This window comes from Orussus abietinus, unplaced genomic scaffold (assembly GCF_000612105.2).
Source record: "Orussus abietinus isolate OABI.00-Male unplaced genomic scaffold, Oabi_2.0 scaffold59, whole genome shotgun sequence".
NCBI classification, from domain to species: domain Eukaryota; kingdom Metazoa; phylum Arthropoda; class Insecta; order Hymenoptera; family Orussidae; genus Orussus; species Orussus abietinus.
In genome coordinates, this window is record NW_019395985.1 from 363,879 (window position 1) to 378,144 (window position 14,266).

General features: G+C 46.9%; 2 protein-coding genes across 2 annotated transcripts; one reads left to right on the plus strand and one right to left on the minus strand.

The window, feature by feature from the left end:
* Positions 1-385: 385 nt before the first annotated feature.
* LOC105695097 (probable E3 ubiquitin-protein ligase RNF144A) lies at positions 386-11,816 on the minus strand. Its single transcript, XM_012416388.2, has 4 exons — positions 10,056-11,816; positions 4,697-4,859; positions 4,141-4,466; positions 386-4,070 (listed from the first exon to the last, which is right to left on the minus strand). The coding sequence occupies exons 1-4, from the start codon at positions 10,620-10,622 to the stop codon at positions 3,825-3,827; spliced, it is 1,302 nt and encodes a 433-aa protein (XP_012271811.1). The 5' UTR covers positions 10,623-11,816; the 3' UTR covers positions 386-3,824.
* Positions 11,817-11,858: 42 nt separating this feature from the next.
* LOC105695098 lies at positions 11,859-13,343 on the plus strand. The gene is made up of 3 exons (XM_012416389.2): positions 11,859-12,220; positions 12,435-12,623; positions 12,749-13,343. The coding sequence occupies exons 1-3, from the start codon at positions 12,120-12,122 to the stop codon at positions 13,182-13,184; spliced, it is 726 nt and encodes a 241-aa protein (XP_012271812.1). The 5' UTR covers positions 11,859-12,119; the 3' UTR covers positions 13,185-13,343.
* The last annotated feature ends 923 nt before the right edge of the window (positions 13,344-14,266 follow it).

Genomic DNA, 14,266 nt, shown 5'->3' on the forward strand with positions numbered 1-14,266 from the left:
GATAACGGAACTGTCCGTTCGGATCTCTTAAAGTCCTAACGTAATGGAAACTGTGCTCGCATACCGCTCCTATTATTCCCCCGGAATGACTCGGGAGAGCAAAACGCGTCCGCGGGAAGGAAACAACGAGGACGTTTTCCGAGGCGAGGGATCGAATCTCGCGGGTGGCTATTTCTTTTTCTTTTTCTTTTGCACCTCACCTAATAAAACGAGGCGAATTTTAAATACACTTTCTCCCTTTTTCGATTCTATCCTGGTTGGAAAAAAATTTTAATAAACAAATTTTTTTTTAAAGGGTTTCCTCAAGGATCTGGAATTTTCGGACTCGCATTTCGGGAAACGGGAACCTCGTCGAGCGCGAGGGTCTTTCGGGTGGCTTCGAAGCTCGGTAAAATGCGCCTTTTAATTTACACAAACTCCTCGGAACAATTAAACGTTCGATCGTTCTAGCCCGCCCGGTGACGACATAAGTATGCAACATTGTTACAGCAGCGCGTTACACTATGTAAAATACGCGTACACGGAGTGCGAGGTCAGCTGGATCGTCCGGACCTTACCTTAATTATTTACAGGAATAACTGCCCCGATAACAAAATTGAAACCGACTCGAAGTCCCGCGCGAGAAAAATAGAGTGCACCTTTAATTTTTACGGGATAACTGTGATCGGTATGATTTTATTTTAACACCTACGGAGTAGAATTGAGTAGTTTCAATTTTGCCAATAGAGTGCCCCCTTAAGCCTAACTAGGAGTGCTACTTTCACCGATTTTGAGTCCAGCTCGAAGGCGTCGAAGGCTACGAAATATTTTCTTTTCCTTTTCCTTTTGGCATCTTTAGAAATACTCTCCTATACAGAATGCGCGATAAACATCTCGGCTCGCATTTTAGAACTGTAGTACGTTTGTTTCTTTCTCGCCCTTCTCCCTTTTGTTTTTCCCTCCCCAACTCGTTGGTCGAGCTCGACGAGTCAAAAGTAGTCATCGCATTCGGTATTCGCAGATGCTAGGAATTAATGCGGCAAAGGTCTAATTACTTTGTCGTACTCTTTCGAACTGCCGCCAGGCGTGGTCGCGGGCCTTAAGTAACGCAACGCTTAAAGGTAATGTCATATCTAATGGGCGCAATGAGATGCGAGAACGCGAGTCCACTCACAACCGAATTTGAGGACGGGAAAAAAAAAATCGCTTCACCCGAAATCAATGGGAAAGGGGGACGAAAGAGAGGAGAGGGAAAGTCTTCGACGAGAACGAATTCCGGGGAACTCGAAAGTCATTTGTATCTTTTAAATGCAACTCTGAACACCTTGGCGACCCTCTCTCCTCCCTTCCTCCCTTGACTTTTCGGTGAATTACCCTGGCAGCAATTTATCCAAGTTTTGACACGATAATCACAGCACGTGGATCACTTGATTCCTCTCTCTCTCTCTCCTTTGTCATCCCTTTTCCCTTCACATTGTAACTCGCGCTCGGAGATGACGCGTTACATTTTTAACTGCTAGCTCGCACTTCCGTGACAATGGTTTTCAATATATATATATATTACTATTTCTTGAGAATGGCAAGGTACATACGGCGACACATTGCGGTATTACTGCGTTACACGGGTGCGTCATTGTTTAGGGAATGGCTTAACATATATATATATATATTTTTTTTTAAATTCTCTATACACACGATGTGCAGCCGGGTGAACCGAAAAAGAAATATTTATATCAGATGCGCCCACGGCCGTTCAAAATAGACTTTTCATCGAGATTATCTAACGAACTTAGGGCTACGTTCGAGAACTTAAGCCGACATGAAGATTATCACATATTAAGTTACGAGTAATCACGAGGTCCCCGATTAATTAATTCTTAATTAACGCGAGTAGAAAAAGAAAGCCCCATTGAGATTGATCGCGGATTAGTCGCGCGTCTGAAAATTAAGTGAAGAGTTGGAGAAAGAAAACCAAAAAAGACAGAAAGAAAGGGAATAGAAATAAAAGACCAGCGCTATCGGCGGAGATCGAGCGGGGGAATTTAAAGAATAGGAGAAATGCACGTGGATCCTCTATTATTTTCTTAACTATGTCCGGGAAAAAAATAAAATAAAACACCTCGCATTAATTCAAGTCGACGTCCCTGGCTTCGCAAAAATTCCCCGACTCTCGCTCTTGTACACGGTAACGTTACGTATGTACAACTTTTTACAAAGCGGGCCCCGTGCAATCGCCGAATCGATTCTGGACTCGCCCGTCGATTCCCTTCGATTGCGTTTTCGATAATGACTGGAAGACTTAAAAAACTGGAATCGAAACTTTCGTCGTCGTTTGCAAAACTCGGGGCAATCGGAGCCGTTCCTTGGTCAGTGTTTAACAACGTCGTCGCAATCCGTAAAATAACTCGCTGCCGATTGTCGTCCCCGAGACTGACGTTTACAGAAACTGTGCTCTCTTTCTCTCTATATATACATATACACGGATCACGGTGATGTCTATACATTGCAATGGGTGGAGATTAATCGCTAGCATTAACCGTCCTACATAAACGTCGCTCGACGCGGATCGGTCGTCGAACAAAATCCCTAAATGAAATCGGGCGAAATAATCGCGAACGAGTCCTCTAGGCGGTTGAACCGGTAGAACGAGTAATCTGTTAAGAACGAGAAAACAATCGGCGAGAGTTATAAAAATAATCAGTCGGTTTACTTTGTCCCTTTCCCCCCGCGAAGCAAGGAATATATATATCTGTATCACGTACGTACTATCGGGAAGACCTTGATAACGAAGGAAACATAAAAATAAAAATATACGAAGAAGAAAAGGGAGATTCCTGTACTGAGATTACGGGTCATACGAGCAATCCTGTAAAAGTTAGATTTCTTTAAGTACACCGCGTTCGGTTTTTCGTTTCGCGCCTCTCTCGACTCGCACGTCCTCGGTTAAAAAAGAAAAAAAAAAAGAGACGATATACGGTAAAACAAGAAATATTGAGATTTGGCGCACATCGGTAAGAGCACGGAAACTATACATTATCCCTCGGTCCTAGACCGTTCGAGGATAGATACCCGGTCGGTCTAACTCGCGTGCGATAACACTTGTCGCGACGCTATTTGAGATGCACCGGCGAGTGCGACGAGAAGAAGGAGGGTCGTCACTTAATTAATTACTTAGACGTAACGAATACAACTTATGATCATTGACTTTCCGACACCTGAAACCCTATCTCGCTCGTCGCGCTCCCGAACGAGGGCACGCAACGCCGTGGAATGTATCTGTGGGCACGTACGCCGCATTTCCGACACTTCGAGTACTTTTCCTCGGCGCTAGACATTTTAAGGAGTAACCTGGGTGCCCCGGGATTCATCGCATCCTTAAAAAAAAAAAAGTCCTCGAAACGTCCGTCCACCTTACGAGGTACCGAGTACGCACCGGGGCGAGCAATTACCCCACCGTGTCGACGCGACCCCCACGCCTAGAGTCTATCGTACAAGACTTGTCAACGCCCGCGGTAACCACGGTCGGCCCGCTGCAGCGAGGGGGCCTCGTCATTGGACATCGGGAAAGACCGTACTCGCACCCTCGCGCGATTCGCTACGTGTCACCCGACATACACATATACATACACATATACATCTCGAGATTTTCCCCCGCAACCTTATCCTTTCCCCCTCCCGTCGACGTCCCTTTCTGGCCCGATCGTATGTCCGGCGGATTTCGATCAGCGGTCGAAAGCGTCGCAACCGGGCGGAGCCCGTTCCTCCCGACTTCTGGGGACCCCTGGACCTCGAAACCCGATGCAGCTTAGGCTCGTCCTTCCTTTCCACGAGCTCCTGGCCGACGTCTACGAGGGCGCGTCCTCGTGCGGGCCCTCCTCTTGGTCGAGCCTCGAGGAGCCGCACATCCTGCACTTGCAGCACACTATGCAGGGGGCAGCCAGGAGCAGGAGCGGCGAGGCCACTAGCAGGAGTAGCCCGAATCCCGCGAAGATGCCGATCACCTGAGTCCGATGCCAGATCACCGAGGCCCTCGAGTGGCCCAGCTTGTTTTTGCACGGTCCCTTGTCGTAGTGGCGCAGCAGAAAGTCGTCCTAAAAGTCAGAACATCGTTAGATCGACCGAACGATCACGAGTTATCGAGCTCTCGGGGGGTCCACTCACGTCCAGGGAAGCCAGACAGTACCAGCAGAAGACGTGCTTGCACCGCTTGCACATCATCTGGGCGCAGCCCTCGTCCTTCTCGATCGGGACCGAGCACATGGGGCAGCACTTGATGTAGTCGCTGTCGAAGGGGATGCCGAGGGGCAGGTCGGAGCAGGGGCCTCCTCCGTGCCAGGGTTCTCGACAGATCGAGCAGAAGTCCGTCGAGCAGGTGGGACAGTGCACGGGCCCTAGGGTCCCTCCGCTGCGCCCGTGTCCGTTCACGGAGCAGATCGTCTCGCAGCCGGCGCGCGGACACCACGCACGGCCCTTGTCCATTGACACGTCTAATAATAAATAAAAAAGGGGTTAACATTACTCCTCCAGTTCTTACGATTAATCTCGCAGGCAACGATCGAACGGACATAGGCGATCGCGCGAGTTAAGCGACACGGTGGCGGGACGTGAATCATTCGACTATCCGTAAACTAGGATTTATCGACTCGCGGTTCTCCTTGACCCTTCAAACGCGCGGCAAGAAATCGAACTTTATTGGCACGGACGAGTGCCAACAGACCTCGGTTCAGGCGGAATTTCTGATGCTTCTCCATTAGTTCCGGGGTAACCAGGGACGTGATCTCCTTCAGGGACAGGACCCCAGCATCCTCGCACTGCGCATCGGGACAGCTGATGTCGTAGGCCCCTTCCTCGATCTCGAACTCCACGTAGGATCTCATGCACTGGAATATAAAAACGACCCCTCGAGTTAGGCCCAGAACGCTCTACGAATGGATAACCAAAAGATAGGAATTAAATTCTCCGACTAATTAACGACCAGATAATCATTTGCATTCGTCTCGCGCCTCAACGCGCGATCCTGGATGCGGAGGAATCTCCCGGCATTCTTAATTCGCGTCACGGAACGTCGTGACGAAAGAGCGTTTCTTTAAAACATTTTTCGATATGTCGAACGACGCGCGTGTTTGATAACGAGTTAATCATGCGGATGTATCGGGGAAAGGACCGTCAATGGATTGTTTTAATGATGCAAGGTTAACGCCGAGAGGGAGAGAGGTGTCATTCGACCGACGCGTTAAAAGAAAAAAATTGTGAACGAAAATTTATTTCTTATTTTGCAGGGATGATAAAAATAAGAGACGAAACCGAGAGCTAGTGAGTGATTATCTCGTGGCGCGTCGATGACAACACGTGCTTATTCATAACGAAAAAAAAAAAGAAGAAGAAGAAAAAGCAGCGAACAACAGCCAAGTGACTCGGTCGATCGCAGTAAGTGTTAAATCTCTTTCTATTTTTTTTTTTTCATCTTATTTATAACCGGGGACGCGTTAAGAGTCCTAAGTGCATTGGATCATCGCGAATTAATTATACGAGGAAAACAGGGTGGGGGGGATTAAACGTTATCGTTGACATTTGACAATGACAAAAAATGGACAAATGGACTAACGATCAAGAGAAATGGGGCAATCTTTAATGACCACAGGCAACGTGTACGCGGTACGCACGTGCGGGAGCTGCAACGAGGTACGGGCGAATTGAATCGATCAGCTGATCGATTAATTCCGGCGCGATTTTTTTTTTGTCGGTCCTGATCATGTCAGCGGGAGGAGGTTCAAGAATTTTCCGAGATTTGCAGATCCAAACAGAGTGACCTAAAAGGATTTAACGAATGCGGGGGAGTCGAATGAATTAATTGATGAAATCATTCCTAGACGGTAAAGCGTCATCGGCGCCCATTAGAACCGGAGGAATATATGTTAATGACTTGAGGTCGCTCGTCGTGGTTTTTTTCACTCCCCCCTTTAAATTAATTATGTCAGAAATAAGGTCAATGGTTCTGCTTGGAGCGGCAAAAAATAAATTGGCTAAGGACGATGGCCCGATCGTTCCTCTCGTTTCTTGGCGGACAATGATCACGAAGGAAGATAAATATCACAACCCGAGGCCACCTCGTGAGAGCGCGCATGAATGGAGACAGCTCGACCTTGCTGCATCTGCTTTTTCCTCTTTCACTTTTAAGACCATTCGCGACATTTCCTCCGGCGATTTGCAACAATTATGCGAAATTATTATCCCACTTCGTTAACGTTCCTCATTGTAGGAGGATATTTTTTTTTCTCCCTCGATCCGCGTCCTCGAGGCAGAGCCGCGGTCTTGAGCCACTTGGACGACCCAACGCTCCCAAGAAAACCGCGTATTGTCGGCAAACCCGGACGAGTTATCGAAAAATGTTTCCAACAAATATTGTAGCTTCTTTAAACGCGACAACTTTGGGTGGGAAGGATTTTTTCCGTATCGTGCACCGTCAACGTCCCGGGGCGCCGCGTTGCGCGGAATACTTGATAAAGTGCCATCGGTTTCGGGCCAAATCGCCGATTTCCCTGTCGTCCTTGCGCGATAGCGAAAAAAGTCCTTAACAAAAATCGCTCCCGAGGTTGTTCCCTGCAATCTTTACTGGGGGCGTTTTTTTCGATATCGTGCACCGTTAAGGCAGGAGATTGCTCGCTCGCCGGAAAAGCGCTCGCGCTGGCTGGCGAGGGTTTTGCTTAACGCAGCGGTTCGCTCCCGACGTGTAATTCGCGGAGGATAAAACGAACGTGGGGGGGAAGTAATTGAATTATATGTAAGAACGCCTTCTCCTCCTCTCATCATTTACCCGTAATATGCGGTCTCCAACGGTACTTGAAAAAGAAAAAAAAAATAGCAACTCGTGCCACCAAGGCTATTTCCAAAGTGCTCCCCCCCAGTTGCGAGCTCGACCTCGACATTTCTCGTTGCTTTTTACGGCATTTCCATCTTTTTTCCCCGGCGATTTATCGCTTTCCTACCGGCCACTCGACCCCCCTCCGAAAATTAGGGACTCGAGGACGAAATTAAACCCGGCTTTTAATTTCCACGTTGCACCTGCATCTCTGCATATCCGCGCTCCTGCCGGGAAGAGTTCCCCAAATTTTTTTTCCCCGGCGCAATTTTCCTCGCAAACGTCCATCTCGGAAATTGATTCCAAATCCGATACGACCGCGATACGAGTGCAATTCTTAAAAATAGAAAAGAAGGCCAACCCGTTCCCGCCCCACATCCCTGGATCACCCGGCGCGGTGGTTTTTTTCGTTAGCGAGTCACTTGACAAAAATTCCTAGGAGTCGAAAAAATAAATAAATAAACAAACGAGACTAAAAATCGGAATCTCGCTGCGATCGTCCATTTCGTCAATCATGGCCAGGTACCGAACACTTGTCCACTCCGAGCCTGGCCCAGCTTCTGGTCTCCTTTTCTTCCATTTTCTTTCTCTCTCTCTCGTTCCTTTTTTCCCTTCTCTTCTCCCCGTTAACTCGTAATTCTCTCGATTCCCTTTTTATTCCCGCGGCTCCGTTGGCTTTATTTTTAGCCGCGAAGTAGGCAATCTGGCCTCTTGGCCGTGCCGTTTGCGGGGGATAAAATTACGGCCGAGAGGAAAGTAATAACCCATTAGGAGCGTTGGCCTCCTCGTTCCCCGTCGTTTAACCGTAACGAATGACTTGCTCTCCCGGCAGGAAAAAGAAGGACTCGCGCGAGCAAGGTCATCTCGAAATCATTCAAATGAGTCGGCCCGACCTTGTCTTGTATCCTCTTTAAACGCTTTGCATATCACTTCCCAGTCGAGCCGTGCCGAGGATTCGGATTCTATCCGAGACTTGGAAACCGGAAGGGAGCTCGACCCTCCGTTCCTTCTTTTTTTTCTTCTTCCTCTGCTCTACGGATATCGAGCCCCGCCGCAAAATTCTGGCACTCGATGCATTCCTGATCTCAATTTTAGACAGACTTATCGCACGTTGGAAAATTCGGGCGGGGACAAAATCTCTATTTTCGGTCCTTCTTGGTAAACGGTGGCGATCGCTTCGCCTCTCGGAAGTGATTCTAATCCGGTTCGATGACAACATCCATCGACGGGAATAACGGAGCAAGAAGTGGAGTGTTTTCTCGGCTCGATCTCGATGCATCAAGGCTGACGCCGAATGGGAAGAAAAGTTGTCGCCTTCTCCCCGAAACTCGTAAAAGATCATCTCGGCGATTGGTATTCGGTAGCACCTTCTTTTTCTTTTTTTTATTCCACACTTTTCCTTCGGTACGTCCCCGGCTACGTGGAAGAAAAGGACCTAAGAGACCGGCATCGACTCTCTCTTGCCGACAAGAGAGCATCCTCTGACGTTTGACGTCTCATAAAGAGGGCGTGACATTATTATTCCAGAGATAAAAGAGCCTGAGGCTAGAGCGGGTCTTTACATAAACATCAGCCTCTAAGGTACGCCGATTACATGATTAACTTGTACACGCGTCTTATGCCAATTTCACAACCGTCGATAATTTGTCATCGATCGACTAATTGAGTATCTCGCATCGACTTCGCGGTCGGCGCGTAACCCGCCGAGTCGAATTCGTCCGAGTGATAACGGCAAATAAGAGAAACAAAAATTCCCCCCGAATAATTCCGATTAATCGTGGCCAATTAATCGAATTCTCTCCCTCGGGTTTTTAACGCCGGCAAGTTTCCCTCCGCCGCGTTTTCACGCCGATTCTCGTACGCTGCTAATTTGCGATTCGATTGCTAATTCAATTGCCCGTCGTGTCGGTATTGATTTAGGTGTGATTGGAATTTCTACGGTGGGAAAGAATGCTAGCCGCGGTTTAATGCTTTTTTAATAATCTCCCTAGGTGTAGTTAATCACTGGTCGGATAATCGACGCTTGTCCTCGTTGCTTCCGGCAGCGAAAATTGCACGACGCGACGAAGTCTCTCGAGAATTTCGTCTTAATAATTTCGAGCGGCGATCGACGTTAATTCGTGATTTGCGATTCAACTACCGAGCGCGATTATCGGTCCGCGCTCGTCGCGTGCTCTGTACAATGTAAAGAGAGAGGGAGAAAAAAATAATCCGTCGACGAAGATTGACTTTTAATCGTCAAAACAAGAAGCGGAGGCGATCGGCTCGCTTGGGATTTCGCTTTGGAAAAAAATTCCCGGCGCGAAGATTTTTTTTCCTTCGCTTTTTCGGATGGGGTTTATAATTAAATATTTAGGGAAATATTATTTATACGCTCTTGTCGCAATCGGCCGTGCTTATTTTTGCGAATCCTTGACGATTTCTCCGATGCAACGTCTCTTCCGTTATTTCTTAAACGATGCTTGCACCGATATCCGGTTATGTTTATTTTGTAAACCGAGCGTGTTCGCGAGTACACCAATTGAATACCTCCAGTTCCCCTGGCCGGGTGGGGATAATACATATTTATTTTTTCAATATTCTCGCGACAGGAGAGGCGGATTTCTTTTGCAACTCGCGGAGGTCTTGTTCGAATAACGTTGCGTATTAAATGTCCGTAATGGCCCTTTCTCTCTGCGCCACTTTTCGGACGAGACTTAAAGCGAACGACGAAAAAATGTATCGCACTCTCCCGGGGCGATGCACAGGATCGCTCTTCTTTTATCGAATTCGCTTTACTCAACTCGCGGAATAACTTTCGTTTGCATGACACTTACCCGGAGTGTCGTTACGTCAGAAAATTGAAATTATCTGAAATATAGATGATGCACTTGCGTACGTGTCTCTTAACACCGCGGCACCGCCGTGGGAGATTACGATGGCGTAATCATATAAACAAATTTTTTTTTTCCTGCACGACTGTATGCCCCTCTTTCGAGCTGCATGCTAAAGATGCTGGATATCAATTAATTAAACGCAGTTTGTGGAATCGTTCCCTTTCGCTTTTTTTTTTTTTTTTTTTTGGATAGGCATTGCAGGTAGAAAATGTAACAGCGTAGAGGAGTAAATCTGAGTATTATTCTTGAATGAATAATTGAATGGAGTTATTCTTATCGTAATTTCTTAAGGTTATATTTAGTTTTAACGTGCGATTAGAAGTGGTCGTCGGAAGACTTACATCTTTGCAGTAGGAACAGCCACAGCTTTCGATTTTAAACGTGTCCGAAATGGACACATCGGAGAGACAGAGTTTACAGAGAAATCGTCCCGCAGACTGCTGCACCGCAGGGACGAAACTTCCAGCAGCCAGACTGTAGCGAGAACTAGAAGCTAGGGATAGTAGACTAGAGCAGCGAGAGCAAACACGACTGCGATTGACAGGTCGACCCTCGAGTGTCAACGTACTGAGTCCCACTGCGGTTTCGCATCTCCTAAGTGCACCGGGTCCCAGATTCAACCAACTGCCACCACTGCGAGCCTCCAGACTGGCACTGCTTTCCGGTCTCAGCAGGGGAGCCTCCGCTCCCTTGCTCGCTACGGTCCTCTCGGGGGGAGAAAGGTTGGTCACGCTCGGCTCCTTCCTCAATAGTGGCAACCGTATTCCAGTCAGCTTGTTCGCCTTATCCACCTTCTTCTGACCGACTCCATTCTTTGCCGGAGTACTAACGGTGGTGACCGAACTGGTTGCAGCTCCCATATCCATGGGTGTAGCTCGTCGTATGACGAGCGAACGGAGACTAGGCATCCCCTGATCGACGTGGCCTAGTCCCACCTCCAACCGGTACTACGGTACTTCTCTAGTTATCTCTTCGGCTGTTCAAAGAACTCCTTTGTAACCACGGAGCCAATGTCCTCCTCTCAAAGATTATGCACCTCCATAAATCCTGCTTTGGTTTCTATAATGTCCATATTGCTCTTCTTAACCCTCTCCTCCACATAATCGTCCACTTCAGCCTGACATCTCCGGACTTGCTTCGCTCTCCTCCGAAACTGAATTTTTCCACTTGACTCTACCAGCCCCTGCATCGTCTCGCTTCACTGCGAACACTGAGTCAATTCAAATTTCATACCCCAACACTCGATCAGGGAGTCTCTATCTCGATACATGCTCTCTCGTTACTACGATCTCCCCATGTCAAGTATCCGACACTTTCACCATGACTCGTCTCAGCCTACGATGTTTTTTCTTCCTCGATTCATCTGGCAAGACCTAGTCCATGTCCTCTATTGTACCTTCTTCCCAGAGAAGAGGTCTCAGCATTTTCAGCAATTTCTGGGCCGGATTCCTTGTAGTCTTACGGCTTAATTTTCAAACCTGTCTGCAGTTTGATCCTCGTTGGATCCGTCGTAAAGTCTGGTTTTCCGACCGCAGAACCAGAAGTTCTTCAGGCTAACCTAAACGTTGACGGACCTCAACAGTTCTCGGCTCTTGTTTTTGTTTTGACGCGACATGTTACGCCCGCTGCGGGTTCCAGTGCGGAAAGGAGACGGAGGCTCCGCGGATGGCCGTACGTCGCTAAACTTTGGGGCAGAAAGCCAAGTCGGCGGTTACCTCCCGGACGGCGGCACGCATCGCGTCGAAGTCGTCCTGTCGAGGAACAGATTTGGATCCCGGCCGATTCCCATTGACGGTGGAATCGCGAAGACACCAGTCGCTATCTCTGGGAATATCTCTTTCTGTCACGCGCGCAGGTCCTGTGCTTGCGAGTGTCCCGTGCAAATAGCGTTGACAAGACAGACAAGAACGACGCAGAAATTGACAAGCGCGACCGCGACTCCCGCGCCCTCGCGGCGGAACGGCGAACTCGATGCGTTTCGCATTACTTGCCGTTAATTATTGTACTCTGTAATTATCTAAGGAGAGTTCTTTATGAAGAAAAAAAAAATGTAATGAGACCGTACACCTAATAGTGGGGATGACTTCAAGGACAGCTCGAGCCTAACCCTCTGGTGAGCGTTCCAGTTTACTATGTATTTCAGTGGATGGAGACGTAGTCTGTAGCGCTAATGAAATATCGGCCTAAGAAGGAACTTATCCATGTTAAACGTGATACAGTTCGACAGAATACTGCTAGGTGAAAGTGGCTCTGATAGTCGCAAAACATGGGATATGAATATTCTCTACTATTATCTGTAATAAGATTCGAAGTTGTAATTTTGTAATTTAACCTGCAAGATGTCAACAAGAGTCAACTCGTGATTGCACAGTTTGATTTGTTTATACGTAAGAAAAGCACGTAGAATGGCCTTGCGAGCTGGAAATAAATGTGCGGTGCGTTATTGCCCCAGTAGGAGACGCAGTACGAATTGCAGTTTTTTCAGGTTTCCCAAACATGAGGAGCGGTACGTCCCCCCATAAATAGAATATTTAAACATCTTTTGCACGATTACTGCAAAACTCTACTGAAATTGTAGATTCATTTGAAGTTTGGAACATATTTAAGAACTTCTGTTCGTTTTACTATTTTTATGTACACTTCGGTGTTTCGGAGTAATTGTTAAAATATCTTTTTCTAGAAACGTTTCTTTTTAAAAGAAAATCATTTCTTGTCCTCAGGTGGGCAGAATGGATAAAGGCGTGCGATCGTGAAGACCTGCGAGAGAAGGGACCTGCGTATGCCAACGAAAATGCTCGGATCTGTGCGGTGCATTTCGAGGAAAGAATGTTCTTCAACTGTAAAAAGAATCGGTTGATACATTCAGCAACTCCAACACTATTTCTGAATTTCAAGGACAAACCAGACATGTAAGTTGATAAAAACGAAAAAATAAGAATTAATGTATGTATATGTATTGTAACATATATGTAGAAAAATTTAGTCTAGTTTCATTCATAATTAATCAATTATATTTCTTCATCTCCACAAACAGTAAAGAAGAGGTGAACGAGTCGATCGTGGACGACGAGCTGATGCATGCATTCATCACTCCAAAGCTGAATATAGTCTTCAGGTCATCTACGGCATATACATCTCTGGAAGAAGACGACTCCATTTCGGGGAACAGCAGTGAAATCAGTGAATTAACGGTATCGACTATTCCTGTGAACGCTCCTCATTCTTCCGAAGCCTGTGGGAAAAAGATTTTAGTTAACAGACATACGCAGACATGCAACTCACCGACAAGGAATCTGGAGTACACCTTGCAGATGGAAGTGAAAAAGTTGCAAACGCAGGTTGCCAGATTGCAGTACACCTTGAGACAGTTGCATCTGCGTAAATTAGCTCAGAAAAGAAAACTCCAGGATAATGTTAAAATAACTATAAAGCAACCGGAATGCAAACGCTTGACGAGGGTAGGGGTTTAACATAAGATCGGAAATTAAGGTTGTGGTACAATTAAGGTTTTTATTTCCTTGTTCTTATTTTTTGGAATGAATTTACTCGAATGAGCTGCGTAACAATACCGATGTATATAAACATCTTTGAGTGCATAATATAAAAGTGAAAATCCTTTTCAAATGAAATCTCGTTCGTTATATCGAACCGAACTTTGGCGTTAAGTATTTGATGCCGTTCGGGAGCCTCCACCTATTACCGGCTAAAAGACGGTAGAACTGCAAGAAGTCACTCTACAGCTTTGTTAATCCAATAATAGGGCAGATAAAGACGGCGATATTCTTTGAAAATCCACCAGGGATATATTGGACGTCCAGAATACGTCTTTGGGACATCCTCGCTCCAGAGAACTATTTATTTCTCGATGCAACAATACGTGGTCCTCCGCAGGAGCACTTCCGAGTACGTAAAGGGAAGAAGAGAAAGAAAGAGAAGAAAAGTCGAGCGATCCGACCGCAGATCTCCCGTGGACCTCCACAGGACGTCCGAAATCTGTCCATGGGATTCACGTACACTGGCGGTCATGAATGGCTTCCTCGTGGACATGGTGCAGCCTGGTGGTAGTAACGTAAACGTAACGTAAAAAACGAGCTCGAGAACTTATGTACTTGCGGTACCTGATGTATAATAAACTGTAAAATAATTAATGTAATAAAGCAACTTATTTTTTTGTAACAGGAACATAAAACAGGAATCTTCCCCTTGGTCCTTTCCTTCACCGACATATAGATTTATCCGACTCGCTTGAAACAAGATTTCGAAATACACTCAGGGATCAGGCGCGAGTAAGACGTCCAACAAGGAGGGACAGCAGGCTTAACAAAGCGCGCACGGTCCAAATGAGATTTCGCTAAACGCCCGTTAAATTCGGGGTGAGCAGATGTTCCCGAGGCAGGTCCAGAGGGATGACTTCTCAATCCGTGGGGCCCGGGGCCTCACAAATCTCCTTCGGAGAGAGTCGGCCCGGGAAATCCTTAACAATAGGCCCAACAATGCTTTTCGGGCCTGACCGTCTTCTGGACCCTGGATATAGTCGTCCGATCCTTCGTCC